At 41.3% G+C, this 15,143-nt stretch overlaps 3 protein-coding genes across 7 annotated transcripts in view; 1 reads left to right on the top strand and 2 right to left on the bottom strand.

Annotated features, from left to right (window-relative positions):
- LOC125771689 (synaptic vesicle membrane protein VAT-1 homolog-like) overlaps positions 1-15,143 on the bottom strand; it is a 443,804-nt gene that overhangs the window by 205,736 nt on the left and 222,925 nt on the right. The gene's annotated exons all lie outside the window — the stretch shown is intronic.
- LOC125771726 (uncharacterized) lies at positions 2,366-2,779 on the top strand. The gene has a single exon (XM_049442668.1). The coding sequence runs from the start codon at positions 2,414-2,416 to the stop codon at positions 2,699-2,701; it is 288 nt and encodes a 95-aa protein (XP_049298625.1). The 5' UTR covers positions 2,366-2,413; the 3' UTR covers positions 2,702-2,779.
- On the bottom strand, positions 2,759-13,726 carry LOC125771684 (protein dead ringer). 3 transcript variants are annotated; one of them, XM_049442589.1, is made up of 5 exons: positions 13,192-13,726; positions 10,748-12,313; positions 8,106-8,204; positions 7,915-7,985; positions 2,759-7,259 (listed from the first exon to the last, which is right to left on the bottom strand). In XM_049442589.1, the coding sequence occupies exons 2-5, from the start codon at positions 11,156-11,158 to the stop codon at positions 5,924-5,926; spliced, it is 1,917 nt and encodes a 638-aa protein (XP_049298546.1). In that variant the 5' UTR covers positions 11,159-12,313; positions 13,192-13,726; the 3' UTR covers positions 2,759-5,923. The 3 variants fall into 3 exon arrangements, with proteins under 3 accessions (XP_049298546.1, XP_049298547.1, XP_049298548.1); XM_049442590.1 differs by having other exon boundaries at positions 13,567-13,726; XM_049442591.1 differs by lacking the exon at positions 13,192-13,726 and having other exon boundaries at positions 10,748-12,340.

Here is a 15,143-nt window from a genome sequence, read left to right as displayed (position 1 = left end):
TAAAGTATTAGAGAGAATATGTTATGGGCGGTATTCCACCCTCTAATATCCCAGTAATTCCTCTACTCTAGCAATATCTCATTTGTAAATATTATATGGCGATGTCAAAAATCTAGTTACCTGAATACTAATGACAAGAATTCGGTGTTCTAGTGATGCATCTCTGTTTTGTATCATTTCCTGATTTCAGTTGATGCTCTTGAGTCGATAGATGATTTTTTTATTGATCTCATTAATGCTTAGTGGTAGTAATGCTTCAATTATTTCCAATTTCCTACAATGTAACACTAGCACACTTTACACAACTCGAAATGTCCACTACTGACCGTCTATTACATGATGCATGCAAAGGCAAAATTATTCTCCCGCAAGGTAATAAATTCTAGCAACCTTAAGCAAACTAAAGCAAATGTTCTCTTTTCTTTCTCATTTTGCAATTGTTTCAAACGCTACCAATTCCATTACGACGATCACCGGTACCCGTAATGATGACACTGAAGTTTACATTCTGCACGAACCGTTGTGAAACCGATTCATTCAACCAAACGTCATCGCAAGCATATGGATGTAACACGCACGGTACCTTGCACACAGATCCTTGGAGGGGAAAGTTATTTGCAAAAAATAAAAAATAAAGGTGAAAAATTTACATACCAATAGCACAGTATCGTTCGCATGGGTGTGCCCGAGTCAAGTGCACTCGATAGCCGGTCAACCGTTAGCAGTGCAATCGCCGGTAACCATGCAATGCAACGTATCGAGTAATGCCGGTTTGCCACAACACGGTGGCTTCGTATGCCCTCGCTTAGCTGACATTCGAGTGCACTTCTCGCTGTAACAAATGGGATACAAATGTGGGAGAAAGAAAACTATTTGCAGTCCATTTATTATTTATTCAAACGGAATTGCAATCCGCAAGCATGCAGCGTCATTTGCAACGAAGGCGCTGTGTAGTAACAGGGGACGTGTCAATCGTAACAGAGCACAGTAGTTGCGGTACAAACGCACCCAACGGTGTACCACACCGTCAGTAAGACGAGTATTCATTACGAGGAATTAAGCCACACGGGATGGGTAGAGTGCAGCTTTCAACTAGAATGTGTTTGTTGCTGATGAGCACGTTGCTATTGATGCTGTCGTTCACGAGGGCGGTTGGTGCTGCCTCGCAAGAGAAGAGTACTGTGGTACCGGAAGTTTCAGGGACAGCCACTGAACGCAACACTTACTCCCCTATAGCAGACATCGGTCGATTGGCTCTGGGTGCTACTGGATTGTTTGGACAGTTTTGGAACACTGGAACGCGACTAGGGGGAGAGTTTTCCCGACGAGCGTTTGATTTTCTGAAGGTGAAATAGTAACCATTACAAAACGATTTGGATGTTGTGTGAGAGAGCTCGGATCACATGTATCATCATGTAGATGAAAGACCGCGATCTAAGCGATTCTAAATCTGGCTTAAGTATCCTACCAATAAATAAGTTACAATCCTGAACTGCAAGAACTTTCCTTCCATCAATTGTTTTAAGCTATAAGACAGACATAAGCTTTTTTGAGATATACTTTTGCAATACACAAAGCGTAAATCCCCAGATTTTGTTATTGCTATTCTGAATTATATAGATATTTACTAATTATTAGTCTTCCTCTACAGAGGCGTCCGATGTCCAACAATTTCTACTCTACTCTACTCTAGTTAACGAGTTCGCTGGGCAAACAATTTTTCCACTTGTCTCTACATTCATGCGCCATTTCCACACCCACACGAAACGCTAAAGATCAACTTTAGTTTTTTAGAAATGGCAAGTTTATTCGCATCCTGCGTCGGCATACTCCAAGAATCGCTCATTCAAAGAACTATTTAATGCATAAATGTGTGACGCATAAATATCTGGGATTGAATGTATTGATGAAGAAATTTGGAGAATTTGGAGGAAATCGTGAGAGACCCTCACGAGGAACTCTGCCTCCACTAGAATTCACTTCTCAATAAACAATTGATTTGATTTCGCCTAAGGCATACTGTGAAATACAAAAAAAGGTAAATATTATTGTGCTTTTAAAACGCTAGTATATTCTAATTCAACGGTCTACTTACGACGACGTCTAAGTTATTCTTCAATCAAGCTACAACGGTGGCACACAGTTACTTCGAAAGATTACGAAAAATGTTAAGCTTTATTACTTACCTTACGGCACATTTGCTTTTTATATCGCAAGACTCAATGATTAAATAAACCATGATCTCACCACGATCTTCTATAGAGTCAATATGGACAGATGCTCAGCTGCGTCGTGGGTTATGCACTCACCATATCGCAATAATCCGTGAGTATGGCGCCTATAAAATAGTCCCTTCCAAGGACAGTATTCATCATTATTCAGTCAAAGTACTACTGTTTACTGTGTAATTACAATGAAGTTCTTCACAATCTTATTCCTATTCACAATACTTACGGTTATCTGTGCTAAACCTGCAACTACAGCAGCAGATAAAGAACAAACGACCGCAGCTCCCGAATCCGAAAAAGCTGACAGCCCAACGGAATCCGTCGATTCTCCGGACGTGAAAACAGACGACAAGGCAAAGCCTAGGCCGGATATGAAACCGATCGAGATCATACAGCAAGTGATCAAAGACGCCATTGAACGTGTGTCTGGCGGCTTGATGGAGAGTGCAAAATTCCCTCTGTTTCATTTTTAAGTCGTGCTTCGCTACAGCTTTCGGATTCTGTTGTCCATTAATAACAAAAATACAACCTTCTTCAGCGTGAATACTTGACAGTGGATTTTGTTTTGTTTTTTTATAATTTAAACGCCCTCAATAGGACAGATGTTCGTACGTAAACTAGACATAAAACATACTCGTGCGCGATACACATATATCGAAAGTTTGTGAATCTGCTGCACATCGTGTAATTGTTCTCTCCTTTCAGCAAATCATAATTGCATCTTACATTTCCGGAAAAGAGTGCGTGCAGTTGAAAAAGAGAGCGGATGTTTCCTTTTTGCTTGTTTTGTTTTGCTTTGTTCGGCTTTTTGTTTCCCGTAAAACGAAAACACAGTCTGGAGTGTACAGATTTGTAATTAGCTAATGCGTTTGATATGCGCTAAAATAGATATATACCTAAACAATTATGATTAAAACTGCTCTGCGCGCAGATTAGACGAAAGAAAATCTCACATACACTCGCACACGCACACCTTCGTATTGCTGCAGTACATATTGAATTTGAAATGAAATAAATACTCGCGTCTCGATGCTGTCTATCACGGATTTATACTAGCAGTGCGATTTCGCACCATCGCTTACGCCACTTGCACTATCGGCAGCGAAATGGCTACCCTAATGTGTTACTAGACTGTAGATTAATTAATTGTACGGTAGATGTACTACACCGTTGCCCGTTCGTTTGCTTCGATGCAGATAAATGAATCAGGAATGAACGAGACTTATCGTAGGAAAGTACACCGGATACAACGTATAATAACTTAGGCAAGATGTCTGACTGAAAAGTATAATCCCTCCTCTCATAGCGTTCTTACTGGCAGTTTCATTTTCCGCTCATTCAGTTATCAGACTTCATTTCCTTTTTTTTCTATTGGCTTAAGGGAAATCCACCATAGTAAGAGAGCAAAAACTAAATTCGATCGTCTTTTCGCTACCCCAAAACGGCCAAAATGAGATCTTTGATTTGTTTTGTGGTTAAGTGAAAAGCGTTACACAGCGGGAGCATTCCGGTCACTCGACATCTAACCGCGCGAAGGAACGAATCAATGCGTTTGCTAACCTAATCTTGCTAAACCGTCACTTAAATACACTAAACCGAACCGTACCGAAACACTAGCTCAAAAACAAAAATAAACTTAAAATCGAAGAAAACACTCACACACTCAAAATAAGCATCGATTAATCACGTGCGAAAGTTGCATCTTTCGCTTGCTCCAAGCTTGCTAAAATACCATGTTTTTAAAAATCAGTACGATTGAAGTACGAAATACTTTTTTTGTTGCCTCATCTGCATGGTGTGTCCAATTGCCACTCGTTTCACTAATCATTCGACTTAATCTTTTTTTCGGAGCAATCCCAGACTAACCGTCAACGGTAAGGAATACGCTCTGGCCCTTCATAAACGTATCGCATAATTCTAAATTCTACACAGTTTTACTATTCGCATTTTCGGTCCCATTTCCATTGCAAAACGAGAACCGTTTCGGAATGGGAACCGAAAGAACGAAAAGGGAAGAACAAACAAACGTATTCTCTGTCCGATGTGTTTCACTAAACAAAATGGCAGCATTTGCATGTCTTTGCGCGTCCTTCACCAAGTTTGGGACCCGTTTGTCGCTGGTGCGTGCGGAGTGTGTCTGTCCTGTGTTTAGGTAGCTTAAATAGTAGCTGTTCACAAAATGCTTCTATATAGTATATATGTATACCGTACTGAATAGAAAAGAGCATACCGCATAGATTAGCCGGTTGAATGTGAAGTAGAAAATGTGCACCGTCCACTATATTCTATTCTATTCCTGCCCATACTCTTCCGTGTGCCTAAACGAGAACAATCATCGTTAATATCAATGTAATTAACATGCTTTACACTCCCTTTTTCCCTACCTGAACTGGTGCCCGATCCATAACCTTACTTCATCTTGCTTGCTCACAAACGATTATCATAGAATATTGTATTCTCCTCCGGCTTTCTGCGCTTTACAATGGGAAATTGACAACTGACACGCGCGTCGGTACAATTTTTAATTCTTGTTTTGTTCATTGCTTTGTCTGAAAACTTTCACTCTCTACTATGTCTCTTTGCAAACAGCAGGTAGTACACATTATAGTACACCGTTGCATTTTCTCCACGTTCGGTTTCACACAAAAGTGTGGCTATTCTAACCATTTACAAACTATGTCGCCTACGGATAAGCAGTTTAGCAACAATACTGTTGCATTCCTACCGAATAGTAGCGAGCAATGTTTCTGCTTTTTATTTTATTTCACACCACGAATTCGAAACCCATTCGAATTGCATTGGTTTAAAAAATGTTTTCTTAAGCATCTCTACAGCAAAAGCACTGCGAAAGATAGCTTACGACTGTTTCACGATACAAAGTTAATTCATTATTCCATTTTGATCTATTCCAGCCGTCCATTTAAAATCGATTGTTAATCTAGACTGTTCCCATCGTGCCCTTGCGGGTAGGGGGAAACATCAGATGGCAGTAGCATTGGTGTGAAGGTGTGTCCGTGGCACCTTCAGCACAATACCTTTACTTCAATAATAGCGGTTAGATAGTGGAGCTTATTTTCCTAGCGCGCTACTTATAATTTTCAATCATTTGCTAATACAATGTATCCTTTATTCGCCCGAGCGCATCAGAATACGCTTGGCAGAATAAAACAGAAAAAAACAAACGAACATTATTCTACTGAGAATGGAAAAAGGTGTGAGCAATGTTTTACCGATGAGTTGTTGCTACTGCATCTAAAAAGAGAGTTTTAAAACATTTCTCCAATCTGTATCTGTTTGTTGTGTTTTCCCTTTAGCAACATTTCCAACCGAGTCCGTAAACTCGGCACAGCTATTTACACTATCTCCTATCAAACTCACACCATCCTCACACATACACTCTCATACACATATGCACACGCGAACCCGCAAAAAGATTTATCTCCCTAATGCCGAAACCATCCCTCCCAAAAGCGACACCTCCAACTACAGGTGGATGTGGATTTACTGCATAATACAATAACATCATCAACTATCAATCAATCTTTCCCACCCAGCACCCTTATGCCGGCCACCACTGGGAAGGCGAGAAAAAAAGGAGAGGTAAGGGAGGAAGGGTCCTGCCCAGCCGAAAATATCACATGCCAAGGAGCGTCAGCTCGTTCAATGCCAATGAAGCTATTACTTTCGCTCATTCTCTACTTTGCTGCGATAGTGGCCGTACTTGTTTCGAGGATGTCTCCACCATTACCCGCACCATCGCCACTACCACCATTCCCATTGCTACCACTGTCTAGATGATACGGATGATTTTGATGGCCGCGATGATTTCCGTGCGATATGGCATCGTTGTCCATAAGCGTCTGCAGTTTCGCTTCCGGTCCGGTAGAGGCTGCCCCCGTCGCTGCCGGCGTTGCAGGGCCTGAGGTCGCTGAAGAGATACTGGCCGGTAGTACACCGGCCGCTGGAGGTTGTTTGGTAGGTGTTGAGGGTTCCTTCTTACTGCCACCATCCGCCGTTGATTTGTTTCGTCGGAAAAAGTTGAGCCCACTCTTTTTACTGCTCGTTTTCGTTGCCTTTGGCGGTTCGGACGTTCCATTGTCGCTGGTTGCGTTGGAAGATGCCACCGATTCGCTACCACCACCGCCATTCACGGAAGGCTTATCACCACCGGGTGCCGTACCTGAGCTTAACTGTGCGTTGTTAGCAGCGCCGTTGTTGCCGCCAGTGCTGTTACTGTTAGCAGCAACGCTAGTGCTGCTACTGTTGCTACTTTTCGACGAGCGAAACATCGGAAAAAAATTGTGTCCCGAAGAGCTTTTCGTCGGTTCTTTTGCAGGCAGCACTGGCGTTGAGTTTGTCGGTGACGTTTGTGGCACAGTTGGAGAAGAAGACGAGGTCATTGGGGGCGCGGGGTTCACGCTAGCATCCGCGTTAGGCAGTGTTATTCCGTTGGTTTTGCTAACCGTTCCGTTGCTACTACCGTTGCTAGAAGACAGTTTCAGACTTTCAGTTTCCTTCGCTAGCAGCTCATCGTTGTTGCTCGAACCATTCGTGGCGGTCGGTGCGATGCCGTTGCTACCGGTCGTACCTTCGTTCAAGGGACCATCCGTCACGGATATCGTTGAGATCTGCTGTTCAATACTGGTCAGTACGGAGGAGTTGCTGTGGTTGTTGAGATTAATTGCACTTTGTTGTTGATGATGATAAGGATAATGTTGTTGCTGTTGCTGTGCGGATGTGGCAACCGATAAGGGAAAACGACCCCCTTGCTGTTCGTGTGAATTTGGAAGCTGCTCGTATTGCTGTTGATATTGTAGTTGATGGTGATGCTGCTGCTGCTGCTGTTGCTGCTGATGTTGCTGTATCGTTTGCTCGTAGCTGGGTGCACTGTCCGGACCGAACTCGGTGTACACGACTAGATTCTCGGGCGGACCATTATCCGAACGGCCCTTATCACGACACGCCTGTACCGCACTCCAAACGTCTTTCAATTCACCGGACAGGTCACGATCCTTGAGTATTTCAGGTTTTCTAAAAAAAAGTTATTATTTTAAATAAAGGAATTAATTATTGATTGCAGGCTAGATTTCATTTATCAAAGTCTAATCTCACTATTTGACGTAGAAAAATAATATAGTATTGGGTGAACACGTAAGTCTTGAGCGTCGCTTTCCTTTGTTAAGGGAAATTGTTATTTGATGTTTAATTAAAAGATTGTACATCAGAAACTACAACTTTCCCTCCAATTTCTAGAACATTAGGAATATCTGAGCGAAAAACAAATCTCGTTTTAATAGTTTAAGTAGTTTCTTTCGAATAAAAAGAAACGCATTCCAGAAAGAGCTTTCTTCATCGATCGAAACAAATGATAGTTGAATGATGGCAAGTCGTTGGAGCAAACGACAGACCTCAGACGCATTTTCCTTCATCATTCATTAAGATCATACCTTTCCTACAAACTGATCTTTACGCGATGTAAACAAAAATGTTTTCTTAAATTTTCATTTTTTTTCATATACCTTGCAAACCCGCGAAACATAAACCGCCAATGTAACATTTCTATGTTTTGCAACGAAAGCTTTCTGTCCTTAAGTAGAAACGTAAAAAAATACTCCTCATTCGTTTCACTAACCAGTGACGTCTTTGCCGGGTTCCCCATTCTCCCCGGGATCCCCACACTACTCACCTCGACAGATGCAAAGAAGGATTCATGGCTTCCACAAACTCGCACATCAAATCGACCAGATTCATTCGTTCCTAAAATAAATAGCAAGCAAAAAAAGAAGAGAAGACACATCACAATGAGTCAAGAGCATACACATAAAAGCAGCTTGGAAAGCAGCGTTTGTTTGTTTTATGCGATATGTATATATTTACCGGTGTGTCGGGGCATTTACGACCAGCCTTCTTCAGTACCTCGGGGCTTGCCATCACGGCATAGACTAGCGGTGGCGCTTTCGGGCTACCAGGAGGAATCTGTGAATAAAAACGTAACGTGCAACAACAAAAAAAAACATAAATTCATACCGCAAAAATAAGAAGAAAATTTCTGCATCTTTTTCTTAGTCTTCCTCCCGCGAACATGCCCTTTAGTGTGCGGTTATGTTTCCCGGAATTTCCCTTCCCCAAAGAAGACAGTATCAGTGTGGTAATGGTCGGTCACTACACCATCCCCTATCTCCTTCAACACCCTGTTTGCCCTATCAATCTGCAACTTCTTCTAGTACACTTCTAAAACATAAGCATCATAACTTTACAGAGCATTAAATTTCACTTTTATCAATCTCAATACTTCCTTCTTTCGCAACAGTGTGTTGTTTTCCTTTCTCTTGAGTGTCTTACTTCTTTTGTCGGCCGCCAATAAAACCTCCCACAGGTCTCCCTCACTCGCCACGATGCGGTTTGTTCCGTTGGTTTGTCATTTTCATTTCATTTCATTTTCCTCATTTCTCCATACCGCACGCAAACGGCACGCACGGCACTTCCCATTCTTCACTCTACCGGCGTTTATTCAATTTTCAATTTTTCATTTTCTCTTTCCATACACGGCCGGGTTTCCAACTTTAGCAACCAATTGTTGCGCTCTCCGCTTTACAGCAGTAAACGGCGGTTGGATTGTTTTGCTTACTTTTTCCTTATAAGCATAATTACAAGACACGCTTTTACTCCCCCAAAAATAGGTAAATCGGTTCCATTTTTTTGTCAGTTTCTTCATAATGGGGTTTACCCATTTTCTTCTTCGTTGAATGCCAATGACGCACCATACCACTGATCTATGTTAATGTCTTTGTTTGTGAAATATGTTTAAACAAAAACAACAATAATCATATTTTCCTTTTTGCAAAGAGAGAGATAGAGAGCGACAGATTTATATAACAGCAAAAATGGATTCAGAAAGCTTTTATGGCCGTTCAATTAAATTCATAAATAAGTTACATACTGTAACGAATCAATTAAAACATCAAACCAAAGCAATAAAAACTTTCCATCGCTCATCATCGCCGCTGATTAGAATGTTTAGTAACATTAAGCCGTAGCTTTGCGTCTGGCATTAATTAAAGTTTTGATTCTTTTCCCGCAACACGAAACGGAAATAATGCGATCATACTCTCTTTAATTCATCCGTATCCATGCCAAATGATGGGTTTGTGAAAGTTTCCCTATCGTTGATGTGCGTACAAGGTGTGAATCAGTTCGTTTGATTAAACTTTTTTCCCTCTTTTTGGCGTGGTTTTGGACGAGTTTTCCGGTTTCGTCATTAACACACGGTTTGTAGGCAATTTGGACCTTTATGCAACTAATCTTCATGGAGCAAATTTTTTTTTATTCACGATTTTAGTGAAAATTTGAATAAAATTAAGAAGAGTGACATGATTGTATAATCTCAAACGATTAATAAAGAATAAAGAAATCTTTGCGCTAAAGCATCTGTCCGCCCCGCGTCAGAAATCGGCAAAGCAAGGGTTGTTGGGAGCATTCAGATCGCGCATTGGTCTGTTCTACACATTGTTCACATTTTCTTTGTGAGAACTTTTAAATCTTTTATTAAATTTTGTTTTTGTTATCTTATCCTTTACACATAGTACAAACTTGGAAAGTCTCTACGAAAAAGGACAAAGACTTCCAAGTATTTTTTTTCCTGACGTGATTAAGCTAAGAAAACTTGTACTCTGCTATTTGATATCATATTTTCGACATTAACAAGTAGCAAAATCAGCTGATACCGAAAATATCTCATTTGTTACATGAGGTTCATATGTTGTTTGAATGTAAAAGTTGATTGGTTTGTATTGGTATTGGTTTTGTAAGCTTCAAAAGACATGCCTTGGCTATTAATGTTCGATTAACAATAGCTTTGTATATAAACATTTAAATATTTTTCTTTTACCTACGCTCATTGAAAGGCAAAGAAATAAATGTTTAATGTTAACTGAACTGAAATTTTATAATTTTGTAATTTCGTAAGTTTTCATTTTCTTTACCAAAGTTTTTATACTAAACTTCCTAACATTTGCAATTTTATTTCATATTAATTTTATGATATTTGGCCCTTCTCATCTAAAGTATGCCAACCACTGGTCTAGGTCGAACGTAATTAGACGTTCCTTTATTGGCTTGATCGTAGACTGATTATCTCGGATGCGATTAAGAAAATAAATTTAAAGGAACTTCAAGACTTTATATGAGAGGAAAATGGTGAATTAAAACCTTAAGAAGTAGAAGAGAATGATGAAGACTTAAAGGGCTTTTTCCAAACATTACCCTTATTATTCCATCGAAAACTCATTTCACACTCATTTAAATCATTTCACGTATGATTTTACCGACCACACTGTTTCTTAAGCCATAACACACAAACGTGTGCCCGAATTTCCTTCCGGTATCGCCATGGAAACCACCTTTCTTTGTCTCTCTATCAGTGCGCGCCCCCAAAATGATGATCACAATAAATCAATGCCAATATCTTGACCCGCTTTCCCGCGTATTAAACTTCTCCCACACACGGGAGAAATGCTTACCTTGCCCACTTTCATACCACCGTACAGCGGTATCGGTGCGTCCGGATTGTCCGGATTGGCGATACGTGTCCAGCTGAGCACATTGATGAACACCTCCTTCCCGTCGACGGTTCGCTCCTTGATGCACATGTGGGGCTGCGGTGGATTCTTGAACGTTCTCGACGCTCTCGATCGCCGATGGGGGAAATTGTTCGGTATACCATCGATGGTCAAATCCTGCTGCTGTTGCTGATGATTTTGCATTCCTACACCGACTCCCACACCTCCTCCTCCTCCTCCTCCTCCGCCTCCCCCGCTGCCGATGTAATTTTGATACTCGACCGGATGTGTTGGTCCATTCTGCAGTGGGAAGTCGTGCTTGGGTGAACTATTCTGCCGGATTGCGGTACCAAAGTCTGGCGCTGCATTCATCGTGCTGGACGAAGGATAACACAAAACGAGCACCACTTAAACGAACGGTTTCACGCACACTGTACAGAACCGCACATACAGCACCACTAGCCACAGAGGGGGCCACTTTTATTCTTGCACACCCGCTATACGCACCAACGGCGGTTCAATGATTTGCTTCACTGGAATAAATTCGCTTTATCGATAAGTTTGCCCAACACTCTGCTTGTCTACTGTCTGCCGCTTGTAAAGCGGTTCTGGCACTTGCTTTCCCCACAAACAAAACGGTACAGTATTCGGGAACTGACTCGTGTTCTTTTCCGGTTGGCCGCTGACACACAAAAGACGAACGATGTGGTGGTCCTTGGATGAGAAAAAAAAGCCAGGAGACAAAGGTTGCTGTGCAACAAAGACTCAACGCTAGAGAATGCACCGGCGCACGGATGCCACGAAGAAAGGTAAGCGAAATCCCTGCAGCAGTAGCAGCAGACAAACAGCACATCACCACCACGGCCAGCCGCACACTAGCACACACTACAAACAGTGCAGCACCACGTGCATCTTTTCTGCCCCTTCCGTGGGTTTTTTTGATGTGTGTGTCTTCTTGCCAGCAGCCGCGGAGATGGAGATAGGATGTAAGCCTTCTTACGGTACTTCTTTCAACCGATTTCCGGTCACTGAGATGCACTATGCACAATAGTCTCTGCACGAGATGGCCGATCGTAGCGGTGGTGTTGCGGCTTTTTCTCTTTTCCTTTCCTGTCGTTGTTTCACGGTGTGTACGCGTTTCCTAATCACCACGGCGCAGACAACCCATAGTTGACGTGGTGGACGATGGCGGCGACGGTAATGCAATAAAACTGCATTCTTCATTGACAACGCAGCGCAAACATAGACTGCTGTGTGTTGGGTCGTCGTCGCCGTCGTCTACTGCGATGCACACAAACACACACAGATGCGGCTTTTCGGGAAGGAGGTGTAGGGAGAGTGCTAGTAGGCGGTGTAATGCTGTCTTTCCTTAATGTTTCTCTGCCATGTTACATTACACAGAGAAGATGGAAGACCCCACACGGTCCATGTGCGTCGCCCGACGGATGGAAGCCCTGATTGGGTTCGAAACAAAAACCGAACAGCCACAGATGATTTCCGTGTGCACTTTGGTCGGTCACACAAGTCCTGCAGGTGGAAAAGGAAACAAAACAAAAAAAGCAAGGTAATGAAAATGGTGCAACACTTGCCCAACACTCTCTCTACATGTGGTCAGTTGTTTGTATATTGATGAGTGAACGAGGCGTGACTCGTCCGCTGAGGGTGTGGGTGTATGTTGAGCATAAAATTATGTTGCTACTATTTTGGGGAGCATTTGTTTACTCGCACATACTGTGCAAGATCATTAGCGTACGTACACCCACAGACACACATGTTCACCATGATAACCATACCATTTGCCTCTTTACCCTGTTACTTTGACCGGAAAAACAACAAACCAACACCACCGTGGAAAATCGGGAGGAAAATACACACCCGTCTCTAGTTTCTAGCTTCGATCACTTTTCCCAATACGTTTTATTCCTACAGGCGTTTTTTTCGGTTGCCCGTTCCTGGGGGATGTAGAGTGAATGAAACAGAAACACAACAAATCGAACCAGACACGCGACGGGCTGTGTGCGAGAAGAGTACCGCCCGACGTTGCTTCTTCTTGTTAGTAGTAGTAGTAGTGTTTGTCACCACTACAACAGTAGACTACTGAGAGCGTTTTTTTTTGGGTGATGCGTTCTACGAAGAAAACTGCTCATGATGAATTGTGTACTTTCTCAACGACGCAATCTACATCCGTTTGATGATTTCCACACCCTCTGACTAACACACACACATACACACTAATAACCACACATTCACACTACCGACGAAAGAATGTCCGGTAAATACCGGAGAGAAAGTTATGCGACGACGAGTTATGCTGTAGGCTTATTATAGTATGCCTGCCTGCAGGGCGAATGTTGATGTGGTTTTTGATCACAGCACTGCGTGGAACTGCTGGCCCGTATCTTTACCTTTTCATAACAACGGAACGAAAGACACGAGCAACTTTTGCACTGCGTTTCTTCTTGTTTCCGATCGATGGGTGGCAAAACGATGGAAGTGAAGGAAGAAAGCTACACGACCCAACTATTACACAAATGCGATGCAAACCAGCGACCACATAATAGTTGACTAATATGTTGATGATGTGTTATTGAACGACACGCGTAGCAATCAGGAGAAAAAACATCAATTGCGCATACACACACGCACACACACACACATGCAGAGGACTTATCCAACGGGAAATGAAGCGACAACGACAATGGGACACACTACGAATAACAAAACGCTACCAACACTCTTCTTTGCTTTCTTCTTAGGAGCGTTGCTAATATATTACCAACCTTTCAAAAGGATACTTTTACGCACGAATTACTTGCTTCTCACGGAAACCTAGCGCAAAATGTTTTGCAACATCTCCGCACACCTTGCCGACGGTATGAATTTCATTTACAAATTTTGACTTTTCGCACCGATATTTGTTTCACGACGAGTGTTTTCCTTCGTTTTTGTTTTCCTTTGCACGGCGGTTGTGCTGCCGGTCACGCTGCGATGACAGTTTGTATTAAATATTTATACAAATAAAAAAATTAACAAAAAATAGCAATGAATCAGGAAATAAATTTATTTAAGAAATGATGCATTATTATTCAACAAGCAAAACATCATTGATGGCTATTTTTTGCATAGAAGTCGGAATAGATTAATTGCATCAAAATAAATATTTTAACATAACTATTTTAACATGTTTTCTTATTTTTAAGACACACATATTGCTTGTGTAAATGAAAATGAATTCCTATTCATTATTTAGCACATTTAATTGTACAATTAGTTCAATTTTATATTCAATTCTGTTAAAAAAAAGGACACCAAAATACAGGATGGGAAGCCATCATGGACCCATCAGCTAGCAATGACTGAAAGTTTTGAACACTTGCATTCAAAATGACCGTTAAAAGCATAATTTAGCACATATCACCCTGTGACTAACACGTTGTGTGCCACGCTTATTTTGGTGATGTTTCCTAGCAGGCCACGGCGTTTTTGTTTACAAATTGACTGTCTATCATTTTTGATAGACATGGCCCCCCAGGAAATGTAAATTTCAAACTGTTATTTCTCCGCGGAGATACCACATTTTTACAAAAAACCTTCGGCAAATATGTAGATTAGACTTTAATGAACCTAATTATATAGTTTTTTTTCGGAAACCCTTAGTCAATTAATTTATAAAAGTATATTTTTGGGATGCCTTTTTTCGAAAAATCTGACGTTTTGTTCATATTGCTATCTCTTGTGAAGCGCCGTTGCATCGTCTGTTGTTCAAGCATATATTTGTCTCACTCGCACTGCAGACGATCAAACGGCGCGACATAAGAGATAGCTATATGAACAAAACGTTAAGATTTTTCGAAAAAAGGCATCCCAAAAATATACTTTTATAAATTGATGGACTGAAGATTTGCGAAAACCAACTATGTAATTAGTTTCATAAAAGTCTTATCTTAATATTTGCCGAAGGTTGTAAGTAGAAAAGTGCAGCCACCGCGGAAAAATAACACTTTGAAAATGACGACTACTGTCTATCAAAAATGATAGACATGGCCCCCCAGGAAACTTCACTGTCTATCAAAAATGATAGACATGGCACACAACGTGCTAAACGCTTTGCAATTGTCGCGTTTGCGAACGCAATTTAGAAAATTTTTGTGAAACTTCATAAAAAAATGCGAAGCAGGATAGCTGGATGTTATTGGCAATTGCAAGGAAAACAAATACAAATTCAAAAATTAGATCGGTTGAGTGTCATTAAATATTGTAAAGTTTTAAAAAATCGAGTGCCTTTTTATTTTTTAAAGTACGTACGTGTTGTATATCATTATTGTGAATATAAATACTATTTTTAAAACAGAATAAT

This window comes from Anopheles funestus, chromosome 3RL (assembly GCF_943734845.2).
Source record: "Anopheles funestus chromosome 3RL, idAnoFuneDA-416_04, whole genome shotgun sequence".
NCBI classification, from domain to species: Eukaryota; Metazoa; Arthropoda; class Insecta; order Diptera; family Culicidae; genus Anopheles; species Anopheles funestus.
The sequence above is the reverse complement of the archived record's forward strand: the minus strand, read 5'-3'. Positions and strand labels throughout refer to the sequence as shown.